We start from the raw sequence: 23831 nt of genomic DNA on the forward strand, positions 1-23831 counted from the left end.
CCATTACTTTGTTGTTGTTTAGTCGTTTAGTCGTGTCCGACTCTTCGTGACCCCATGGACCAGAGCACGCCAGGCACTCCTGTCTTGGCACCATTACTTACTACACCTCAATAAAACACAGACCCAGCAAGGAGTCTGCTCCAGGCTGCGTTGACAGCACAAGCTTTCGGCACACGAGACTCTTAACCTCAGGGTTGTGGGTTCGAATCCCACTTGGGGCGAAAGATTCCTGCATTAGAGGGGTCGGATTTCAGATGCGTCCTCTCCAACCATCAGTTGCCGTTCACATCTTTCGGGTCTACGAACAAAACCGGGCAGCGCGCTGCAAGTAAGGATCATTCCTCCCGAGTGCAAGACAGTTAAATGGCAGCGATCATGCGCACGCTCCCTAAACCCCGTTGCGTTCATTTAGAACTTATTTCCGAGCAAAACTGCGCCCCGGGACTGAATTGCAACCCCTTAGATGGAAGAGATGCCGCTTGCGTTCTATAGATCCTTTTTCTCTCCGCTTTACTGAGCAGCTACGAGCCGGGAGCTGTTTTAAAGTTCGGGCAGGCGCCGTCTCCGCCTCCTCTGGCCCCCTATTGGCCGGGCTCGGCTCATCATTTCACCGCCAGGAGGAGGGCGGGGCTAAATGACGCCCCGGTGACTGGCGGCTACCGCCTCTGCTGTTACCTAAACTGGAAGGCAGCGTGAGAGGAGCGCAGAGAGGCTGGAGCTAGGAGCTCGCGGGAGCGCGTGGGCAAGAGGACTTTGCCCAGGGGAAAAAGCCGCCGCCGTCGCCTTTGATCCCTCCAGCATCACGCCGGCTTTTGATTTTTTGCTGCTGGTTCTTAATTTGAGCCCTTGCTTTTTTTCCTCCTCTCCTTTTTTAAAAAAACCCATCCTGCCAAACAAAGGAAACAGAAGGAACATACACACAAACGCGCGCACGCCTATTTGCCGGAGGAAGAAGACATGCGTTCGATTAGGAAGCGGTGGACTATCTGCACGATAAGTATCCTCCTGATTTTTTACAAGACAAAAGAGATTGCGAGAACGGAGGAGCACCAGAAGACACAAGCCAACGGGTAAATGCAAAGGGTCTGGATGTCTGTCTGTCTGTCTGTACACACCTTTTATTTTATTTTTCTTGACCAAGGGGGAAAGAGCGGGTAAGATGCAAGCGCCCCGTTCGGCTTGCCCCCCCTGGACCTCGCCGCTTTCCATTCATCAGACCTGCCTCCTTTTGATGATGTTCGCGTGCTTTGATCTGTAGCCTGAGAACCCCCCCCCCCCGCCGCCGCCTAATTAAGCGTTCCGATGGGATCCAGGAGAAGATGCCTTGCAAAGGCAGAAATAAATCGCGGGGGTAAAAAAAAAAAGTGGCCTCAAATGATTAACGCCGGCTGGGTTAATTTGCAATGGATAAGCTGAACAAAGCGAAGGGATGGGGTGCGGTTTTTTTGCTTTTTTAAAAAATAAATTCCTAGCTCCTGGTACGAAAGTAGCGGGAGGTTTGCAATGCAGAAAGCGGTGTCACGCCGGCTCTGTTATGTTTCTGTGTTGATAAGGGGGAGTGGCATTTCTCCGAAGTTTGGCTACCACCGATCGTTTTACCCGGAACTCCTAGCCGCATCCTTGACTGCTGTGCACTGGGAGTTACTCCCAAGTAAGTGCGCACAGGATGGTGGGGTTTGCCTTCTCTCTCTGCTGTCCCAGAGCAGCGTTCCTGACAAGTCCCCCTTGTACCACGCCCACAGTAGGGGAGTGAGCCTTCTAAGAGCTGTTGCGGAGCGCGATCCTAAGCGTGCTAACTTCAGTAGCCCCCTTCGCTAGTTACCCTCAGAATGAGATGAATGGATCCACTAGGAGGATAATAAGGCCGGAAAGGCGATTTGTCTCCAGGTCCCACTGACGGGACTTGCTTCTCAGCGAGCGTGTTTGAGATTTCGGCCTCTCTTGATCCCCTTGAAGTTTTATTCTTAGCTAGTTCAGTGGCACGTAGGATAAGTTCCCTGGGACTCTAAATACTATTCTCTCTCCCTGCTTGTCAGTGCCTCGCTATAGAAACACGCGCCTCATCTCTTACAAAGATCCCCATATGTTTCTTTCTTGTCGCTCTTTTTTATTGTCAACCCCCCCCCCCAAAAAAAAACCCCAAAAGTCTCGTGTGGCTTCCCACTTGGGGCTTTGTTGTCCTTTCTCGTCTGTCACGCGTGGTGAGTTGTTTCGTTTTTAAAAGCTTTAAAACCTGTGAAAAGTTGCTTTGGAATCATAGAATCGTATCATTGTAAAGTTGTCTGAGTCTTTGAACAAAAACCCCATTTTTAAAATGTATTATTATTGTTTTCATCCTGCACAAGATCGCATTTGATTTTCGCAGGCTTGCCGAACTAGCTACACCAAGGAGAGAGGGAGTGATGGGGATGGTGGCATCTTGAGGTTGTTCTATTCATGTCGGCGGCAGCAGCAACAAACCGGAGAGCTTTGATAGCTCCGCGGAGGGTATTTGTTGCTGCATTATTTCATTGGCGCCTGCAAGCATTTCCAAGCGTGGCAATAACAGCTAATGCTCAAGCAGGCTGGTTTGGCGTGGGGCGAGTTGGGATGTGTGTGTTTTGTGTGCTTGCCTTGCACAGATGCTGTGGAGAGGGTATATGAAACGCCTAGGAAATCTGCAACCCTCTCCCCATCCAATGTGCGATTTTTTTTTAATCCTTCCTGCGCGTTGTCCAGTGTCGATACAGTATCATGCAGCCGGTCACTCCGCTTGCCTGTCTCTCCCTCTCCCTCGCCTTTCCATGCATGCCAGCGCCTTGGAAAACCTACGTCGGTTCCGTGTGGGGAGGCTAGGCGAAGAGGTAGCGCCTCATTCCGAGGAGGGAGGGCTTGGAGGCTGCCTGAGGCAAACGTGCGCAAGAGGGCATCGCCTTCCCTGTATCCGGGCAGCCTCATCCCCGCAGCATCTTTCCTCGAGTCCAATGGGAATTGCTTCCAAGAAGGCTGGAACATCCCTCACTTACCCGGGAGTAAGTAAGCCCCATGAGACTCAGTTGGATTTGCGTCTGTTACTGTATAGGGTGTTGAAGTTTATGCGCATTGCGTTTAGGATCGCGCGCGGCGCTGCCCCTCCCACGCGGCATCATTGCGCACCTGAGCCCAGTTCCAAAATTTACCGGAGAGCTACGGATCGCGTAGTGATCTGTGCTGGCGCTCTCTCTCTCTCTCTCTCTCTCTCTCTCTCTCTCTCTCTCTCTCTCTCTCTCTCGGCTTCGAGGCTTTCTAGGCAGCCGTGCCCAAAAGGGGAGGCGCGTACTTTTGGCTGCCCACCGCTGGAGTTCCTCCGCTGCCTCCCTCTCTCCTGCCTGCCGCTTGCATCCCGGGGCTACGCCAGGCCAGATGCGCACAACTGGTTCCTAGCGGAGAGCACGCAAGCAGCAGAAGCAAGCCCTCGGCAGTGTTTTCCCGCGAGCAAAAAAGAAAAGAAAAATAGGCGGGGGAGGGGGCCTTTGCACTTCCTCTGCCTAAAAATCCGCGCGGCGGTTTTGCGAGGTTTGCACAAAGAGGAAACGGCTCTCCGCTTGGCTTTAAATCGGCGTTGGTTTCCCGTGTACGAAAGACAAAAGACGAGGCTCTTTGTTCCTCTGACAGCTAAATAGGAAACCTCCTGCTCCTCCTCTCCTGCGAAGAGTTTGCGCAACCCATAGAACACGAGTGCGGAGGCTTCTTCCTCTATTGAGTCCACTCATTACAACTCTGGAGGGGGAAACACATTGTGCAGAGAACCCTTATTTTATTTTTCACCCATCCTTCCTGTTTCGAGTTCATTTGCAAAATCAAAAACTCCCAGATAAGACTAGGTTCCAACCCAGAAATGAGGAACTTGTGGTTGAATTGCAGTAGTTGAATTAGTTCCCATTATCTGTGGCCATTGGTAATGCTGGCTGGGACTGAGGAGAGTTGGGTTTCATGAGTATCACAAGTTCTCATCCCTGTTGGCTTTCCTGTCCAAACTTTGGTTGCCTCCAGGTGATCTGTTTATTTGGCATTCAACCTGATGTGTCTGTCCAACATTTGCAGGTGGTTTAGATGACCTATGTGATCTATTGATTCATTCCGATTTCGTTTGCAGGGAGGTTATATGGCTGTGCAAAAAAACCAAAAACATCCCACACTGCAGTACATTCCCTCCTGTTGTTTCCGACTTTGCAGAGTGCCAAATCGGCTTTAGCTGTAACACCTGAATTTTCCACTATAGAATTGAATCCCATCTGAAAATAGTGACAGTTTGAAAGTGCCCTCGATGTATTAAAAGCATAGGTTGAGTGCATATCAGTTTTTCGGGGGAGGGGGTGTCTCCAAAGCTTTTAAAATGACCCTCTATGCACAAGATCTCTTTAACACCCTTTTACTATTAGAGTCCTAAAGGCCACGGGCTTTTCCCATCCTTTGACTGCAAGGTTTCAGGAGAAGGGAAAATAGCGGCAGAGATGTAGAATCAAGAGTTGGTTGCTCTTTGCTGGGTGCTTGCGATGCTACTTAACTTTGCAAGAAGTAATTGGCAGGGCAAGGACTTGCATAAGGTGATGGGACCTTCCAGTGGAGCTGCAGCTGATCTTGTTTCCATCTGTGACAAAAAAAAAACAATCCCCAAAAAACATTGTGAAACACGTGCCCTAAATCACAGCAAAACAGGAGTGTGTATTCCCTGTCTCCTTGTTGCTTGTAAATGGAGCAATCAATACTCTTGTTTTTTGGGAAAGCCTTTTGCTCCCCTGCTAGCTTTCTCCTGGATCATGTATGTTGATGTCACTTTTCTGTGGGCAGAGGAAAACAACAATCCACCTGCCTCTTGTTTACTAACCAGAATAGTGGATCTTGTTACTAGCTCTCTAGTGTGAAGCCCTTGGCTTGAAAGTTCCACGAACCCCAGAAAACTTCTTTCCGAGTCCTTTAAATATTTGTTTAAAAGATTGGCTTATTAGAGAGCTGCAGCTAAATAATATTGCAAATAGGAGCATCCGGCATATATTCACCCTTCGTTTACATTTTCTCGTTTTATATCTGCTGCAGTAATTCTTTAAATGCTTATTTAGTATCAGCTTGAAAGATTTTATGGAATTCATGGAAAATAAGCCTATTTTTATAACATGAAATAAAAACACATTGAAGTAAAATAAATGTATTTCGTCTGTAGACAGCTTTAGCATCTTCTGAATGAAATAACCACCATCTACTCTTGCATAGTTTTAGTCATAGCATGCCTCCCAACTTCTGTTTGCCTTTGAGATATTTTATAGTGAAACTTGGTGTAAGAAGCTAAGACTTCCATTTTTACTAAGATACCTAATCTCAGTAAAGGCTGTCTGCTAGATATAAAACCTACATTGATTTTTTTTTTTTGCATGTGGTGCAGATGTTGAACCGGGTACTGTTTTTGGCATGATGACATCTGCCTATCTCAGGAGACAATGGAGTGTGTGACTTTGGAGGTCAAGTCAAACTGTTGGACCTGCTATTTGAGAAGTAATGTTACATGGCATCACTCACTAGACTTCTGGTCAAGTAATGTGCAAGAGCCTTTTGAAACAAACATCCATAGCAATTAGTTTTAACGGTGTGCTTCTATTATTTGTCTTTTTAAAGTTAATATCCTCTATGTCGTAGAATGCACATATGATGTTGTAGAAGCAATGGTTGGGGCATTGGGCCTAATCCTGCAGCCATAGCTTGTCAGCTTGCATTCCAGGGTTGTGTTCTGTACATTTAGTTGTTGACCTCAGTGACACTTATTTCTGAGTAAACTCGCTTAGAATCAGGCTGTAAAAGTCAAGTTAAGGGATGAGTGGACCATAGGCTAGCTAGATGCAGATGAGGCAAGGACTCCTGCCTCTTTAATAGTTGTGTAGGAGAGAGAAAGCTATGGTTTCCCCCAGTAGTGATGTATGGAAGTGAGAGCTGGACCATAAAGAAGGCTGATTGCCGAAGAATTGATGCTTTTGAATTATGGTGCTGGAGGAGACTCTTGAGAGTCCCATGGACTGCAAGAAGATCAAGCCTATCCATTCAGCCCTGAGTGCTCCCTGGAAGGACAGATCCTGAAGATGAGGCTCTAATACTTTGGCCACCTCATGAGAAGAGAAGACTCCCTGGAAAAGACCCTGATGTTGGGAAAGATTGAGGGCACAAGGAGAAGGGGATGACAGAGGATGAGATGGTTGGACAGTGTTCTCGAAGCTACCAACATGAGTTTGACCAAACTGCAGGAGGCAGTGGAAGACAGGAATGCCTGGCGTGCTCTGGTCCATGGGGTCATGAAGAGTCGGACACGACCAAACGACTAAACAATAACAACAGGAGAGAGAATTTCAGCAAGTGTAGATTGCATGAGAATCTACATGGGCTAAAATTCGTTCTTTTATGCAGCTATTATATATAGCCCTATGGACCATCAAAGTAGCAATTGAGTTACTTTTTGGACAACTTCCTTACAAATCTAGAAATACATTCTTGTTCTGTGTATACTCTGCCTACATGCCACAAACAACAAAGCATGCTTTCTTGTGTTAAGAGTGTTGTAAATGCTGACTGCTGATAATATGCATGATGCGTCTTTCGATGAATTGTCTTACTAGATTTGGCTTTGGGTTTAAAGTTAAGCCTGACTTGCCCTTTTGTAGGATATTGCTTCACAGTTTCTGTAAAAAGAAGAAGCTTGCTTTTAAACTAGGGTAAGGCTTTGCCGTGGTGAATAAATAAGCAATACATAAAGAGAGGTTCTGCTTAAAAACATTGGTGGGGTCCTAAAAATTATGTTCAGTAGCTCAAGTAAGGACCAGAGAGGCATGATCCAGCTAACATTAAGCACATTGAAGTCCCAGTGGGATTTAATAGCAATCAGATGTTGCTAAGATCCCAAGGACAGTGTCATAGTTTTGCTAGTTGAAAGAATGTCTTTTAAATGACAAAGTGAAAGTAAACATGAACCAAATGCATCCTTGAGTGGGGATTTGGAGAAATGTCTTAATGATAAACAGTTGGGACCTGGAGTGCCCACAACAGATTTAAGGTTGCTTTAATGCACTTTAAATCTGTTGGTGGGCACTCCAAGTAAATTGTGAGCTCCTGGGTCTGCTGTATTTCAAGCATTAGCACTTTTAGGGACAAAAACGTTGTGAAAAGCCAACCTCTGCTCCCCAGGCCACTCACTTCCTGAAAGTTCTAATGGACTACACTTATTCCAGCACAAGCAAGAATCCTTTCCATTGCAATTTAATGCCTTTCTTTCTTTCTTTCTTTTGAAGTGTATATTGCAATGCAGCAGAGGATAAAGAAGGAAAATCAGTGGTGGTTGTTTTGCGAGGGCTTTTTGGAATATATTGCGTATTGAATTAGAAGACGGAAAAACACCTTGTAATGAATCTCTATGTTGCTCTTTCCCTCTGGATTCATATAAGTAGTGTTCATTGAAGATCATATAATTATTCTTCACGGCATGACACTTTAAAGACCATGGTTTTTAATTTGAAAATCCTTCCCCATCCCACAAAAATAATTGTATCTGAAGTGAGGAGTAAAGCGTGTTTGGTTTTTCAGTAGGTGGCACTCTTAGCTGTAAATCAATACTGCATATCGGATGAGGTGCAAATCCAGTATATATTAATGTATGATCATTGATCCTATAATTTCTTCACATAGTCAGGTTCCTGGATGCTTTTGAGCAAACTAAAGCCTCTATGCATACCAATGTATTGGATAAGATTTCTACCTGCAGTGCACAAAATGCCACAGACATTTGAAGTGACTTGCGATCTGCTGATGAGAGACTGCATGTGGATGCTCAGACCCGGGTTCGGTGTTCTCTTTCACTTGCCGGCACAGGAGCTGCTGGGCTAGTGGAAAGGCAAGAAATGTGGTTGAGCAGTATGAACTCCAGTGCCACAGCTGCACTAGCAGAAGCTGGTTGTGCAACAGGAAGTATTAGGACTAAAGCAATCTGTTGAGCAACCAGCCACATGAACTGTGATGGCTTCCTGGACTTTCTTTTGCAGAAGCCATTCCACAAGCACAGCCGGTATACTTCTAAGGGACATTAACTCAAATCCCTCCCTAAGTTTTATTTATTTATTTATTTATCTATTTATCTTTCAATTTATTTTTTTTGTGAATGTTTGGAGAAGGCACCACAGTTCATGTTCCAGGTTGAATAACCAGTGTCTCTAGTTAAAAGGATTAGGTTGCAGGTAACGGGGAAGACTTTCTTGGGAGCTGCTGGCAGTCACAGTGAACAATACTAGACTAGATGGACCATGTAGTTAGACCTGGCATGTGCGTCCCTAGAAGTGCGTCTCAATTGGCAAAGAAATATTCTGCGTACGTATTTGATCAGAAAGAGGAGGTCTTTTTGGTGGGAAGAGCTTTCCATAGTTAGGAAGAACATATCTGTTCTTGCTCATTCTACTAGTTTTAAACATTCTGAATTTAAGAACTGTGCAGGTTAGAATGCACAGAGAGAGAGAGAGAGAGAGAGAGAGAGAGAGAGAGAGAGAGAGAGAGAGCTGTGTTGCCTAATGCATGAGAATCTTGCCTCCTGTGGTTAATAAAGGAAAATAAGAAAATAAGAAGTTTATACGTTGTCAGGAAGCAAGCCAAACAAGACTCCTACTCATACAGCCCAGCCCAATGATTTCATACAGAATAATTTCAGAAAGGGAGGCCATGTTAGTCTCTTGTGGCAAAAGATAGCCTGTTAGCATGCTATAGGCTTCTGCTGCAATACTATGCAGGCTTGGGAGTAAGTTCTACTATTGTCAGTTTGGCTGGTGAGGACATGAATATAGAATGGAGACTTAGCTAGCTTATTATGACGTGAATTTCCAAGGGAAGAAGTCAGCCAGATTTCAAAACCAGTTTGGCATCAAGGTGGGAACTGGGAAGTTGCTGTTTGTATTGGCAAAATGTAAGTTCAAGTTTGGGGCCATTGATTTAGAAATAGATAACAAGATTGCAGAATAGCTGTATGAATTCTTTGCATCTGTTTTCACTGTGGAAGTTGTGTCAGTTTCTCAACCAACTTCACATATGCAGTGTCTTGGTTCACACATAACACTAGCTACAAGTTGTTTCTTGGGTGATAAAACAAATCTTGGCTTGTTTTCCCCTCAGAATTTTATTGTTTCCCAGCTGCCGTTGTCTCATGTCATTATAACTTGGCAAGCACCTGCGGCGTGATGGTGAAACAAACCATGGTTTGGGAAGAGTGCTGGGTTTACACATAATACCAAGCCATAGATAAAACAAATCAAAGTTTGTCAGCCAGCAACATACTGGCTTCAGAACACATTTTGTTGGCAGGAAACAAACAATGGAGTTATGCTGCTGGGCAAGATTCAGAATAAAATGTAAACAGAACTGAATTTCTCTCCCATCCCTTAATAACGGTATTGTTGCTAGAATAGTGGCTGGTGGATCTTTGTTTGTGTGGCAGATGAATGGGCTGGAGTACAGTATCCTTTTCCTTTGCTTCTGCATTCCCAAGAAAATTGACTGTTGGAGCCAAGGATTCTTCCCGGCAAGGAGAAGGAAAGCAAGTCTCTTGTAGCTGCTTCTTCTCTGGCTGATGGATGGAACCATGTTGGTTTCCCCTGTTCCATTCCATGATATTCTTCCTGGAAGTTCAATCATTCAGTGGTCTTTGGTCCTCTTGGCCAATGTCGGAAGTCAGGGTGTGCTTCCTTTCTGCTCTGCAATCCCAGAACAATGTTGGCTGCATTCAGACTTCACATCACTCTGTTTTCCCTGATATTTCCCCAGTTTGTGTGTTATGTAATCTTTCACACAATGTAAAAGCTACCTACAGAAATCTCTCAGAATCTAGTGGATGTTCAGAGTTTTAAAAAATACACAGCCTTGTTCTTCTACCACAGCAGGGAAACAGCCAACTTTCCTATAGCACTTGAAAAAAACAATTTATTGTAGCAATAGCTTTTTGTGGGCAAAAAAACTAATATTTTTTTTTAGGATGCAGTGATGCTAGAGGGCTTGAGGGGCAACACCCTAGCAGGAAGCTTATGTCTCTTGGGAAGATGGGGGGCAAATGTTTCTGAAGGTTGTTGCAGCCAATTAAAAACAGTTTGTTTCTTTGAAGGGAGAGAGAGGATTTTTGGAAGCTGCCTTATTCCGAGTCAGACCACTGGTCCATCTAGTTCAGTACTGGCCACACTGACTGGTGGTGGCCTTTCAAAGTTTCGCACAGGGTACATTCCCAGCCTTACCTAATGATGCTGGGGGTTGAATCTGGCAGAAGCTCTACCACTAACCTATAGCCCTTCGCCTGAGTAAATTTCGCAATGAGTAGGGCTGGGCGATATCAGCTTTTCAGCATCGCAGTGTAACACCAGCCAAACATCGTGATATAGCGATGCATCACAATGTTGAAAAGCGGATGGAGGAACAAGCTGCATTCGTCCCCGGCCCCACAAGGCGCTGGGGTGAAACTGCCTCAGCTCTCCTCATGGGGACAATGTATCTTGTTCCTCTCTCTGGGTGCTGGCGGCAGAGGGAGTCAGGCACAGGCAAGCCCACCTGTGATATACTGTGGAGTGAAGGTGGCATCGTGCTCTGGCCCTCAAACCAGCCCTGGGCGATGTATCAGTACGTTGCCCAGGCCCAACAATGAGTATAGAAGGATTTATTCATTGACCATATTTGCCATGGACATATTTATTCATTGTGTTTATATACTGACTTAATGCCAAGGCACCTAAGGTGGCTTGCAAATTTTTAAAGTCCTAAGATAACATGCAAACTTGGGAGAAGGAGACAGTCTGACCAGAGCAGGCCTTGATGTTGTCTGTGTCTGCCCCTCGACATGCTTCTTCCTCATCAAAGGGCAGGTGGTTACCATTGGCCTTCAACATATAAATAGGTCTGGTATCAACAGCTAGCTTTCCAGACCTGGGACTAGTGGTGATGTTGACACCTGCCCTGTTCTCCCCATGTTCTCTTTTCAATACCTTGAAATGACACCAGGTAAGGTGCGAGAAACCGAAAGGGTGGCTCTCAGTCACCCTTGGAGTAGGAAGTGATCCAGTGGGTGCTTGGTGCAGAGCCACGATCCTACATGGATATACTGTAAATAAAACACCACTGCTGTTTGTGATGTAGATACGGCAGGGAAAAAATGGTTTCTGGGTGGCTAGTGCCGAGCTAATTTTTAACGCTCTCTTTTTGCATTGTGTTTTCAGAGACGGTGAGCTAAGTTTAAGTAGATCAATGGTCAATAGCTCTGATAAAATAAACCAAAAGAGTGGCTCTTCAATGTTCCAGCATTCCGTAGAAAGATGGAAAATCAATTCTTCCTTGGTACTGGAAATAAGGTGAGTACCTTAAATAACACACAGAGCTCATTTATACATTGTGGTAGCTCGTAACTGGGTATATGCAAGTGAGGACTGGCGAATCTGTCTGTCTTTACAGCTGTTGGTATTTAGCAATGTGGAAGACAAAAGTTTGGGGATTCCAGTGTAAAAGGTGTCTCTTTAATTTTGAACATTCCTTCAGTCAAAACTAAATTCTCCATGCAGAATCGGGTCTGTATAAGGGCATCCAGTAAGTTTGACTGGCTTGGTCTCACCATTTCAGTGTGCTGTATAATAAAGCACAAAAAAGAGATATTAATGGCATAGGGCTAATTAATATGTGCAGAGTTGCATTAAAAGAAATCTGCAGGAGGCCTCTAGTTTGATGGCTCTTGGAAGGCTTCGCCTGTGAATGATCCCACTGTTTCATCACTGTAAAAGCAAATGGCCAACAGTGATTCTGACAACTTGTATTTCAGTACACTTGACTTACTGATCTTTTCCCTCTTTTTTGATCTTACTAATATCATTGTACATACTTGGTTAAGAAAAAGGTATCAGCAAATCACTTCTGTTAAAATAAAGTGCGCTTGCTTGCTTTTGAAGGGTTTGTGTCTCTGAGTCATATCTTTCGTTTTCCGTTGCATCAGTCTAAAACCACAATGGCAAAACGGGGCTGGGGTGTGTGTGTTCCATTTTATTCTGCGAGAAGGAAAAGGGACATCTTTTAAAGTGAGAGGTGTTGGGGCTCACATCTGGCTGCATGTCTCTCCCTGGATACATCCACACATCGATTTATTCCTTTCTCCTAATTTAATTTCCATGCTATATGTGAGCTTTCACATGGAAACCATTTCTGGAAAATCTAATGAAATATAGTGGGAGTTTAGTTCTCATTTCCATGTTAATTTCTTCCAGAAAACAATTCCCTTGCAACCCCATTATTCACAGGAATAAAGTGATAAAATTTGGGGTGGTATGTTTGCATATGGTTCTTTCCTGCTTAAAGCAGTATCATAGCACTTTAAATGCATGGTGTGAAAGTGGCCTTGACTACTCTACAGTAAAGGAACAACACGATCCGTTCTTAGTGGTGCAGATTATATCCTGGACAGGACTTGGGCCACCAGGCATTGTGCAGCCTGATATTTTACTATGATCTTTCCCATTACTGGTTATTTTTAAGGACAGTTAAGGACTGTTTTCTCTTGTGCTGGGAGCCTTCAAACCCTTTGTGGCCCCGGACTTTTCACCGTCTATTGATCCCTGTGCCACCACTGAGTTCTCCCGCTGCCACCAACCAGTCTCTAAATGGTACAATACAGAGCCCAGTCAGGGTTAAATTGTAACACAAAATTATGTTTATTAGTTTGCAGTTTAACAAGCGTGTGGTTGCAATAAAAGTCTTCAGTCAACATAAAGAATTGTTACTATACCGGCCTATACCTTCCTATTCCTGCTCTCTCGCTGTAATCCGCCGCCCTCCTTACTGCAAGCAGTTCCTCTCTGCACTTCCTAGCAATTAACTGTTCCGAACTCCTCACACTAACTCAGCCCACCCACAGACTCTCTAACTCCCTCAACCTCTTCTCTCAACTCCACTCCTCAACAACTACTGTACTACCCCTCAGTGCTGGTTGTTATAGTCCTTCTGACTCCACCCCCTTGGGTCCTGATTGGGTCACCCAGTTAACTATTTCCCCTCCAGCACTATACATAGGTAACCGTCACACCCTTTACTCTGGGAAGGCTAGTGCTTGTATCTTTTAAAGGTGGTTCAGGGTCAGATTTCTAGCGTGTTTTGGTCATATCTTCATCTGGGATTGATGGTTCATGCAATACTAAAGACTAAGACTGTTGTTTTATTATGCTTTTATACTTGTTGGAAGTCGCCTAGAGGGGGGACAAATGGAGGAGGAGGAGGAGGAGGAGGAAGAAGAAGAAGAAGAAGAAGTTCAATTTTCTGGATGTGGATCTTTGTGTAGGCAAGACTGGACCATCCCCACCCAAGAGGGAAGTACTGGCTGACTTGGGGAAACCTCAAATTTTGCAAAAGTCCAAAAATACTTTTACTCTCCCCTTACATTTCCAAACAGATGAATAAGCAGAACTGAGCATGCTTATTGGTCACGGAATGTGGGGCCAGCAGGGTGAGGAAAAACAGGGTGGGATGGAGTGTCCTACAAGAGGACATAGCTTGGTGTATGGAACCCCAAACTGGATCACTGCACACAGCAACATTTTGTTTGTGGGTCCCACTTATCCTTTTAGTTTCAAAGCCAGTTTGAGTCAGTTACAGCCCAGGAGGAGTTGCCCATTTAAAAGCATTAGGGGCTTGGCAATTCAAAGGACACAAGCCATGATTGCTGTCAGCAGACATTTTTTTTTAAATCCTTGCCATTGTGGATTTATTTACCTCCTTTCAGCCTCCTTCCTGCTCCTTCACACAAGAAGCAAATTGCAAAAGTCAAAGTTCTGGAAAAGAAACTGGGCTGGGCTGAAAATGAAAATCCGTTATAGCAATCTGTTCATTTGGCATAATTTAACTTAATTGTAGAATTGAGATTCGATCATTGCTGGGTATTGATAGGTGTGAAATATCTTGACTAAAGCTGCACGTCAGGCATTCTCCCTTGCAGACATTGTGAACAGATGGCGTATCAGTAACCAGGCAGTCCAGATCAGTAGTGGCAGAAGAAACATTGCCCCACATTGTTGCATGGCACCTACCACAGCATCTTGGACCTGACAAGTGACAGCTCACCTGGATGACCTATAACGGTGTTGGTGGGCACCAAAATCAACTCTCAGCTTTTCATTATGGTTTGTTGGGAGCAAAACATGCCCCAGAGTCCGAAAGTAATGATAAGCCATGCATGCATTGTGCTTTGTTTCCTCAGTGTGGTGATGGGGAGGAGCAAGAGTCCAAATTCATTACCATTAAGTATGCTTTACTGTGATGTGTGAACTGCATGGCTCTGCAGCACCATGTGATGGCTTGGTGTGTGTGCAGGCAGTCTCTCGGTTGAGACTATGGCCTGATGCACTTTCCTCTAATGGGTGCTATTACAATGGGTGCTGGTTTCCATTGACTGGGGTTATAGGATTAAGCCACTACGAGTCTCTGTCATGTGTTGGGTTGGAGTGAAGTTTTGCCTTCTGTAACGGATTAGCCCCAGGATGGAATTATTATTATTATTATTATTATTATTATTATTATTTAATAATTATTTTTATTAAGGATTTTCTTGGGTTACAAAGGTAGTGCAAAGTCTCTTCCCCCCCTTCCATGTATCATTTTTACACATCAATTTTACTTGTTGAGACATTATGAGGAAGGGGGGAAAGAGGTGGGTGGGATGGGAAGTTGGGTGTGGTGGATTGCCGATGTTTCTGTTTTTCTTGATATGTGTAGGGGTTCGGTGTCAGCGTCGTTTGTGCAGGTTCTCTGTTGTTTGTTCGTGCTTCTTTGTTGGTGAGAGAGGTCGGGATTTGTCTTAGGATGTGATTGTTCATTTTTGGTTGGCTGTGGTGATCCTTAGTTTCTTATGTGAGTGGGGAGGGAGGGTGTTTCGATTAGGTTAGCCATATTGATTTGTATGCTGACGGTAAGTTTTTGTCATTGTCTTGTTGGGCTGTATAAGTGATGAAGGGGAACCATACTGGGGTGAAGGTGTCTTCTTCTGTTTGTCCCCGTGTCAGTTTCAGTTTAGGATGGAAGAATTATTACACCCCGGATTAGAAGGCGTTAATCCACCTCCAGCTTAACTGACAGCGCATCTTTAGGAGGCAGGACGGTGCCGTTTTGGCAGTTGGAAGGAAGAGGGGGAGGCCGAAGAGGGAAGAAGAAGGTTGAGGGGCCAGGATAGTGGTGGTTTAGGTTAGGTTTAGTACAACTTGAAGTTAAAGTCAGACAGAGTTAATGTATAACTGTAACTAAGCTTGTAAACTTATGCATCGTTAAGAAAAGAAAAACCTATGTTCTCTACTTTTTGTGCCAAAGAGTATCGTCTTGGTTATTCCAGCAGCATATTAAAACTCACAGAGGTGGAGACTCAGAAAAGGGCAAAACTTACCTAAGGAAAAAGGGATAGTTTGTGTCCTAGAGTCACACAGGAAGGGCAGTATGGTGAAAACCTAGAGTGCCACAAGTTTGCCAGGGTGATATGGCAGACTGATACAGTGTGGATCTGAGTTGAGGGAGTCCCTGTTCTGTAGGCAAGAGGTTGTTCATTCAAATGGCCCTGAGTGTTTGTGAGATCAGGCCACAAAAGCTGGAATTAGACTCTCTTTACTGAGAAGCCCAGAACTGAGGGGTTTATTTTAAGGCGTAAGAAATTGAGTGGAGATTGCTTTACCCCTGTACCCTTTCGTCTCATAATCTATCGGCAACATCGGCGAGGGGGTTCGTCGCACCTTCCATCCATGGAAGGCTTTTCATCCAGTGGAGGAATCTTACTGGCTGGGAATGGGTGACTTTTGTTGATCTTTATCCCCCTGTCCTCATTAAAGGTTTGGTGGAGTTGAAGGAATCAGAAGCATTAGCTGTCACTGGGACTAAAGTCTTCATACGTATGTATGTATACATATGTATACATATGTATATTGTAAGCAGTTTTGTGCATTGACCTCATACAAACAAAAAATAAAAAATAAAGCATTAAGACCAGCTAAATGGCCAGGCTGCAAAGGTTGGGTTCAAGTAAAAAAACCAAACAAGAAAACAATTCACACTTTTATTATTTGGGACCTATACTGTTCAGAGGAAGTGATTTCAATTGTTAGAAAAATGATCAATGAAGTGAAGGCTTTGTTTACAAAGGTGCCTCATAAGATAAATAAAATAATGTGGAGTTAGTTATAATAGTGGCCATTTGTCTTTTGGCAATCAATAACTCCCAGGAGAATCTAAACATAAATCTTCCATTTTCAATCCTCACATTAAATTAGCTGCAAATCCAAATGTGGGAGCTTTCCTAAATGCATCCTCTGTAAAGCAGTTGTTGGGCCGTTCTTATTCTTGGCAGTGTTAGGAGTACGTACTTAACTTCTGATCTACATAGCATATGGTACACTTTAAAGAAGGAAATAATATGTTAAAACAAAAAGCCGATCAAGTTAAATGGTGCATTTTTCATTTAGCGAAAAGCATTACCTTAGATTGTTAAAAGTCACAAATTTCTTACATTTGGATGCTGAAGACAGAACAGTTGGAATGCATTTTCCCCTAATGATTTTCTTAATGTAGCCTCTTCATATAAACAGTCAAACTTAAATTGTAAGATCAAGAGCAACAACAAAAGGTCACTTTCTGCACAACTTCCTTTTTCATTATAGTATGCAGGAGCTGTATCTCTGTGGTTTCAGAACAAAATGTTGTCCCCCCCATTTATGTTTGCATAGCAATGTGCAATTAGAAACAAAGGTAATTTAGGCTGCAATCTTGTGCACACTTTTTCTTGAACTTAATGGGGCTTGCTTCTGAGTAGTTACGCATCGGATTGTATTGTTAAGATCTCTGCAGTTTTGAGAAACTAACGTTTAATTGAGTACTTAGCTGTTTTACCCAAGACTGGCTGCACACAAGCCGGTTAATCTGCAACATTTCAGTAGAGGATGAAGGTCTTGTGTATGCATGTTTGTTGTATCTGAACAACAGCATGGTTGTTCTTGTTGAAATACTTTTAGAGGCTTTAGAACCAGCTTGGAGCTTTCCCCCCAGGCAGAAATTTAGTCAGTTTCTTTTGACTTCTGGCTACAGAAGGTACCTTTAAAAAAAACCAGATAGAGGCTAGACAGACAACATCTAAAATATCTGCATGCAGTCCATTTAGAAACTTTGTCAGCCCAGTTGAGCTTCAACTAGGGTTGCCAGACTCAATAGAGGACAGGACTTCTGTGCCTTTAATTGCCCTGCTCTCTTTTGAGTCTGGAAACCTTAAAGAGAAACCAGCAGGCCCTTTGTTTAATTTCCAAGCAAAGGGTCTGCTGGTTTCTCTTTAAGGTTTCTAGACTCAAAGGAGAGCAGGGCAATTAAAGGCACAGAAGTCCTGTCCTCTATTGAGTCTGGCAAGCCTAGCTTCAACAGCTCATGACATCATGGACCAGCTCTATTCATATAAACCGCCCCGGACTCTGATGAACTCAGTCTGACCAGTCAGGAAGCTCCTGCAGCCAGTCAGAAGCCACGGAAACAGACTCCGCTAACCCAGAAATAGTACCTTGGGTTAAGAACTTTGCTTCAGGATGAGAACAGAAATCGCCTGGCGGCGGTGTAGTGGCAGCAGGAGGCCCCATTAGCTAAAGTGGTATCTCAGGTTAAGAACGGACCTCCAGAACAAATTAAGTTTTTAACCTAAGGTACCATTGTATGGGTGTCAAGGCCCAAATGCTAACCAGACAAGGGAAGTCAGCATTAAATTTTACATCCCATGAGAGGTCTGGGTTGCAAGTCAATCAGGGTATAAGGCTGGCTGCAGTGTGGATCCGGCTGATTAGCTGCAACGATTTGGTACTTCTGTTGCACATTTCAAATGCATGACCTCGGAAATCTTTAAAGCATCCCCATAAGACAGGACAGCATGCTTATCACCATCACCATTTTGCAGACAGTAGGCTGAAGGAACTGTGCCCTGCCCAAAACCACAAGCAAGCTTGAATTTGAGGTGATCTGTGGGGACTTCCTATCTCCCACTCATATTCACCATGCTGCAGCAGTTCTCAAGATTAAAAGATCAAAAAGTCATTGCCTTCTGTGAGCCTTTTGAGAAGCTGTGCTGTGTTTGCTTCAGCTTGCAGAGCAAAAAGGCCTGTGCTCTGTTCATAACTTGATCTAGAGATAAGGTTTTCTCTGAAACTTATCTTTGATGCTGCACAGGTGTTCTGCTGTATCAATAGGCCTCATTTCCTCCTTTGAAAAGCCACAGATCTAAGGATTCTGTGTTGTTAGTAACTATGAATCAGGGGATGTTCAACAGTGTTTCAGTGTCAGAAGAAGCATGGGAGTTCCCTTAGAGTTGGGGGAGGAGCCATGGATTGGTGTTAAAACTTGTGTATTGTGATCCTGGGTTCAGTCCTAGGCATCTCCAGATAGGGTTGTGAGATTGGTGGTCTTTACTCAGTTTAAAGCAGCTTCCTATGCTCTTCCTCTCTAAGAAAATATGGGTTATCTTGTTAGATGAGATCAATGGTCCATCTTACTGATAGGACTGATATCTGATTTACAACGTTGTGACATATCACTGGCTAAGCATCGGGATTTACCAATATATCACAACGTCTGAAATAAGGATGGAGCTATGTAGAGGCATTGGCTGGCTTCACAGTGATTTTTGCCAGTGCCTGCTCTGATTCGCTGCCCCCTGCATGAAACGGGGGAGAGTTGAACCGGCAGAGTTAACAGGGGCTGCAGAAATCGAGAGAAGCATTGACTGGCTTCACGGGTTTTTTTGCATCGCACGCACATACACACACACACCATGATTCACGATACTTTGCCAGGTCAAAAATTATGAAACCAATGTCACAATATGGACTTCAAACCACTTTGCGGCAATATATCAATATACCGCCCAGCCCTGCCAACTGACATGGCAGACTGTTGGCCCATCATTCTCACAAGGATTGCTTAGGACAATACAGTGCTTGGCCTGACTCAACCGAGAGCAACTCAATTTAGTATGCCTGACCCTTTATAGTAGGGGAAGGGAACCTGTAGTCCTTCAGATGTTGCTGGACTCCAGCTCTCATGAACTCTGACTGGGGCTGATAGGAGTTGGAGTTGAACAGTATCTGGAAAGCCATTGGTGGCGCTGTGGTTAAACCACTGAGCCTAGGGCTTGCTGATCAGAAGGTCGGCGGTTCGAATCCCTGTGACGGGGTGAGCTCCCGTTGCTTGGTCCCAGCTCCTGCCAACCTAGCAGTTCGAAAGCACGTCAAAATGCAAGTAGATAAATAGGAACCGCTACAGTGGGAAGGTAAACGGCGTTTCCATGTGCTGCTCTGGTTTGTCAGAAGCGGCTTTGTCATGCTGGCCACATGACCTGGAAGCTATACGCCGGCTCCCTCGGCCAATACTGCGAGATGAGCGTGCAACCCCAGAGTCGGTCACGACTGGACCTAATGGTCAGGGGTCCCTTTACCTTTACCTTTACCTTTATAAGTTAGGAGTTGGCAATCCTACACAGTTCTCTTGCTATCTCATGTATTGTCCTATTGCAGGTCTTTAGTGCAGTTAGATCAGCTCATTTAGTGCAGTTAGATCAGCTCCGACCCTTCCCTCCCTTCCAGACCTCTCCCTGGCAGTCCCGTGACAGATGGGGGGAGCAGACACATGCCGCCGAAGGATGGGAGAGGGCAGGCACTCTTCAGAGTCAGCCACTCACCATCACCTTTCTGCGCCGCAGCTGTGCCCTGGAAGCAGAAGCTCCACCACTGCCACCCCCCCTCCAGTGCCCTCTTCTGGCTGCGCTGTTTGCCGAGACCCTGTTTGCGTGAGGCTACTGCTTGCTGGTGCCGGGGGTGACTCTGGGCCACTGAGTGGCTCTGCTGTGGAGCTGCCTCTCCCTTTCAGGCCTCCTAGTGGTCACTGGCAAGGTCATATCCAGGATCAGGCCCAGGGAGGGAGACTCACTGCTTTGCGGCCTCTCTGGTCCTGCCTGAACCTTCCCCAGCAGCAGTGACCCCCCAATGACTGCTCAAGTGTGGAAGGGGACGCAGTGGCGAGAGCAGCTCCACAGTCTCTCGGGTCCTACTCAATGCGGTTTGAGTAGCGGTTAGGGGTGCCCAGGCAGGACCGGAGAGGTCACAGAGCTGACACAGCCACCGCAGCCGCCTATGCTTGAGCAGCCTTTGAGGCCTACTCCTGGATACGACTTACTGGCAGCCATTTGGAGGGAGGCCGAAGGCCTGAAAGGGAGAGGTGGAGCCCATAGTGGAGCCTGCCCAGTGACCTGGAGACACCACCAGCACCAGCAAGTGGAAGCCTCTGCGTGAAGGGTAAGTCTGTCAATATGGCAACCCTAAGAGGGGGGGAGGGAAGGAGGGGGAAAGCAGGTGGGTAAGGAAGGGGTTAGCAGTAGGGGAGGGGGCAAGTGACAGACATGCAGGATGGTGGGGAGGGGGGTGTCCCGATGGTGGGAAATACCCATATCTTCTGTCCAGCTCGCAGACAGGCTACATATAGCTGGTTCTGCAATACATTGGAAGCCACACACACACCCCACTCCATGTCTACGTAACTGTTTATTGGCCTCATTTATTTGGAAAGTTGAGTTATGAAAAACTCAATATTACATTCGGTGTCGTTCTGTGGAAAATGCCCCGCTACTATGACATACCATAGAAATCCCTTTTTGAAAATAAAATTCAATAGTAATAATTGATAATCTTTAGTCTCTTGCCATGAATTCATTGGTCCCATCCTTTTCCCTGAATGAGTGATTTTTCACCCCCTTCATGGGACTAGCACCTCTTTTTCAAAAGGATATTTTAGAGTGCGGGATTTTCTGTTAGGTCTGTAGGTCAATCTGGAGTTATGGGGACAAACTTAAAGGTAGAGGAGAAGCCACTGCTGAAGCTAGCTTTGAAGCTGTCTTCTAAGTAGGATGTTAATTACCAAGGTGCCAAGGGAGAAGAAAGGAATAACTATGTGCTAAGACATAGATGTTCCTTAAGTATCTCTACTTGATGGGACATTTATCAGGTGGGCAGGATGTGTACTATGTTTGAAGAGATAATGTGTGAGTGAGACAGTCTCTTGGGGCACACTGTCTGTTTCCTAAAAAAGTGACTCACCAGCCTGTTCTCACAGAAATCTCAGGCTGGTCTTTAATTTATAGATGTCTGGAATGTCAAAAGGTATTCAAAAAGGTATTTCTTTTTCAGAGATCCTAGTTGCTCTGAGCAGTGACATACGTGGGTTGCCACTTTCCGGGGCCGCACGGAAAGGGGGGAGGGAGCGAAATGTATGGAGCACGCATGCGCATTCAACTGCCTAATGGTGTCTGCGTCACCCAGGAGATCTCAGCTGCAGAGTTAAGAAGAGCCATTCCATTGTCTGGAGAGGTCACTTCCTGGTTCACACGGAGAAACCGTTTCTCAATGGAGCCCAGCAATGGAAGCACACAGCTGTATTATTGAGGCATCACCGGGTGCGCCTAACAATTTTGCACCGGGAGGAACCTCCCCTGTGCACCCCCCCCCCCATGCTGCACCACTGCTGTGGGTAGCTTGTGTGTATTGTAGCAGAAGAAATTGTGCAATTAGCTCAGGGCAGAAGGGAAGGATCTTTCTCATCTTCCCAGAGCGGCTGAATATTCAATGCAATGGCTGTGCCATCTCCTGTCTTCAACCCCAAATCCACAGAAATGTCACGGGCCACCTCAATGGAACTCAAGGACCTCTAGTGGTCCAGGGCCCACAGTTTGGGAACTCCTGGTTTAGGGCTCAGTGCTAATGTGCAGAATTAGCTTAAAAGTGACCAGCAGGTATCCATGCCTTGTGTCCATAAACAGTGCACTCTTTGCATATTGCTATGCAATATGAACGAATCTGCACTTCTGGAACTAATGTGCACATTGAAATTTCGTTATCCCTGGGATTTTGTGTTTCTCTGAATATTGCAATATAATCCTCTGGTGTTTAAATGTATCATAATATGCATTCACAGACACAATTTGAGAACTTTTTATATGTACTCTAAGAGGACTTTTTAAAAATTGCAGATTGATTAGGAAATGGGTAGAAATGTGGAAGTGGCCAGACCAGAATTAAATTCACCGGTCTCTTGCTTTGCATAATTACTTAATAAGATGAGAATTTCATATGAGCCTATACTTTAGAATATTATAATCCTGCTAAAATCAATGGCCATGTTTGCTGCTGACTTCTATGGGTTTTCTTTTTATTGTGCCTTATGTGATTAGAAACTGTAAACAGGCTGGTTTTGAGCCGGGGCTCCACGAGTTACATTTATTTTCTCAACAATATTATTGAATCTGATTCTTGCTCTAGAACTGTTGGTTGCTGTTTTCATTTTAAAAATAATAATCAATACTTTTTGTAAAGAAAATCAGTAGAGATGGATCGATGGAAACTGAGCTTTGACATTTTAAAATCAAGTGGTGGCTTTTAAATCATAGGTTTACAAATGCAGTCTCATCACAGTTTAATGAAACCCACCAAAGTAACAGTTTTCATACTTTGTTTTGTTTTTAAAATGTGTCAGCTGTTAGTGGGAAAAGAAAAGTGCTGTTGCACATTGAAGGCTAACTTTGAGGAGGCCAGAGTCAGTGTGATCAGATGGGTGAAGGGTGGTTGAGGTTGGAATGTCAAATCATGGCTTGGTTTATTTCATGTGAATGAACAATCAAGGATTCTCATTGCTGTCTCTACCTCCTGATTTCCCTATGGTAATTCCTTCCTGGTTTTAGCAAACATTTCATTTCTTTCGAATTGGAAAAAATTCGACTGTGGCACTCACCTTGAAAATCAGTACCAAGCCATGGTTTGATGTTGCAAGTAAACCTTTCTAAAAGTCCATGCAAGATTACACCGCAATTTTGCTCCAAGCAACGGTCAACTCTTTTGGAATACAGTGGTATCTCAGTTTTCGAACGTAATCCATTCTGGAAGACCGTTCGATTTCTGAAATGTTCGAAAACTGAGGCGCAAAGGGCAATTTCAATGGAGAAAAATGGGGGGGGGCTTAGCGGAAGCCGTTTGACTTCCAAAAAGCGTTCTAAAATGGAATCAATTACTTCCAGGTTTTCAGCGTTCTAAAACTGAAACATTAAGCTTCTGAGGTGCTCAAAAACCGAGGTACCACTGTGTATCTTGCAGAGGTATCATAAATTTGCATTCTTGTTTTCAATACAGGAAGAACATTCTTCGTTTCTTGGATGCAGAAAGAGATGTCTCAGTAGTCAAAAGCAGTTTCAAGCCAGGAGATGTAATCCATTACGTGCTAGACAGACGCCGCACACTAAATATTTCTCAGGATTTACACAGTCTTCTTCCTGAAGTTTCACCAATGAAGAACCGCCGATTTAAGGCATGTGCTGTTGTAGGAAATTCCGGTATTCTCCTTGATAGTGGCTGTGGAAAAGAGATTGACAACCATGAGTTTGTTATAAGGTGAGCATTCATCTCTCACTTGACAGGTTGTTTTTTACTTCAGCAGTAATGAGCACAAATGTTTTAACTTGGAACAATGATTTGGAACTGCTAAGTGATAACTTTCACTGTGTGGTGCCCAGAGTTAAATATATTTCACAATAAAATGAACAGGTCCATCTTTTATATTGCAAATGAGAATTTGCACTGTTGGAGATTTGTGAGATTTGTCATATTGTTTTGTAGGTTTTGGTTTTGCTCTTTATGCAGGCAAAAATCACTATTCCGATAGCAAGCTGGCTCTGCAAAATGAAAATGTTTTCATTTTCTCCTTCCTGCCAATAGTCATAGCAGAAAATCACCACCTTTACTTAT

At 44.5% G+C, this 23831-nt stretch overlaps 1 protein-coding gene across 1 annotated transcript in view; it reads left to right on the forward strand.

Moving 5' to 3' along the window:
- Positions 1-686: 686 nt before the first annotated feature.
- ST8SIA4 (ST8 alpha-N-acetyl-neuraminide alpha-2,8-sialyltransferase 4) overlaps positions 687-23831 on the forward strand; it is an 83842-nt gene continuing 60697 nt past the window's right edge. Inside the window, exons 1-3 of the mRNA XM_035100005.2 lie at positions 687-1070; positions 11229-11360; positions 23220-23477. Of these exons, the coding sequence (XP_034955896.2) occupies positions 958-1070; positions 11229-11360; positions 23220-23477 (503 nt within the window). The 5' untranslated portion in view covers positions 687-957. The remainder of the gene's footprint in view (positions 1071-11228; positions 11361-23219; positions 23478-23831) is intronic.

Source organism: Zootoca vivipara, chromosome 11 (assembly GCF_963506605.1).
Source record: "Zootoca vivipara chromosome 11, rZooViv1.1, whole genome shotgun sequence".
Taxonomy (NCBI): Eukaryota; Metazoa; Chordata; class Lepidosauria; order Squamata; family Lacertidae; genus Zootoca; species Zootoca vivipara.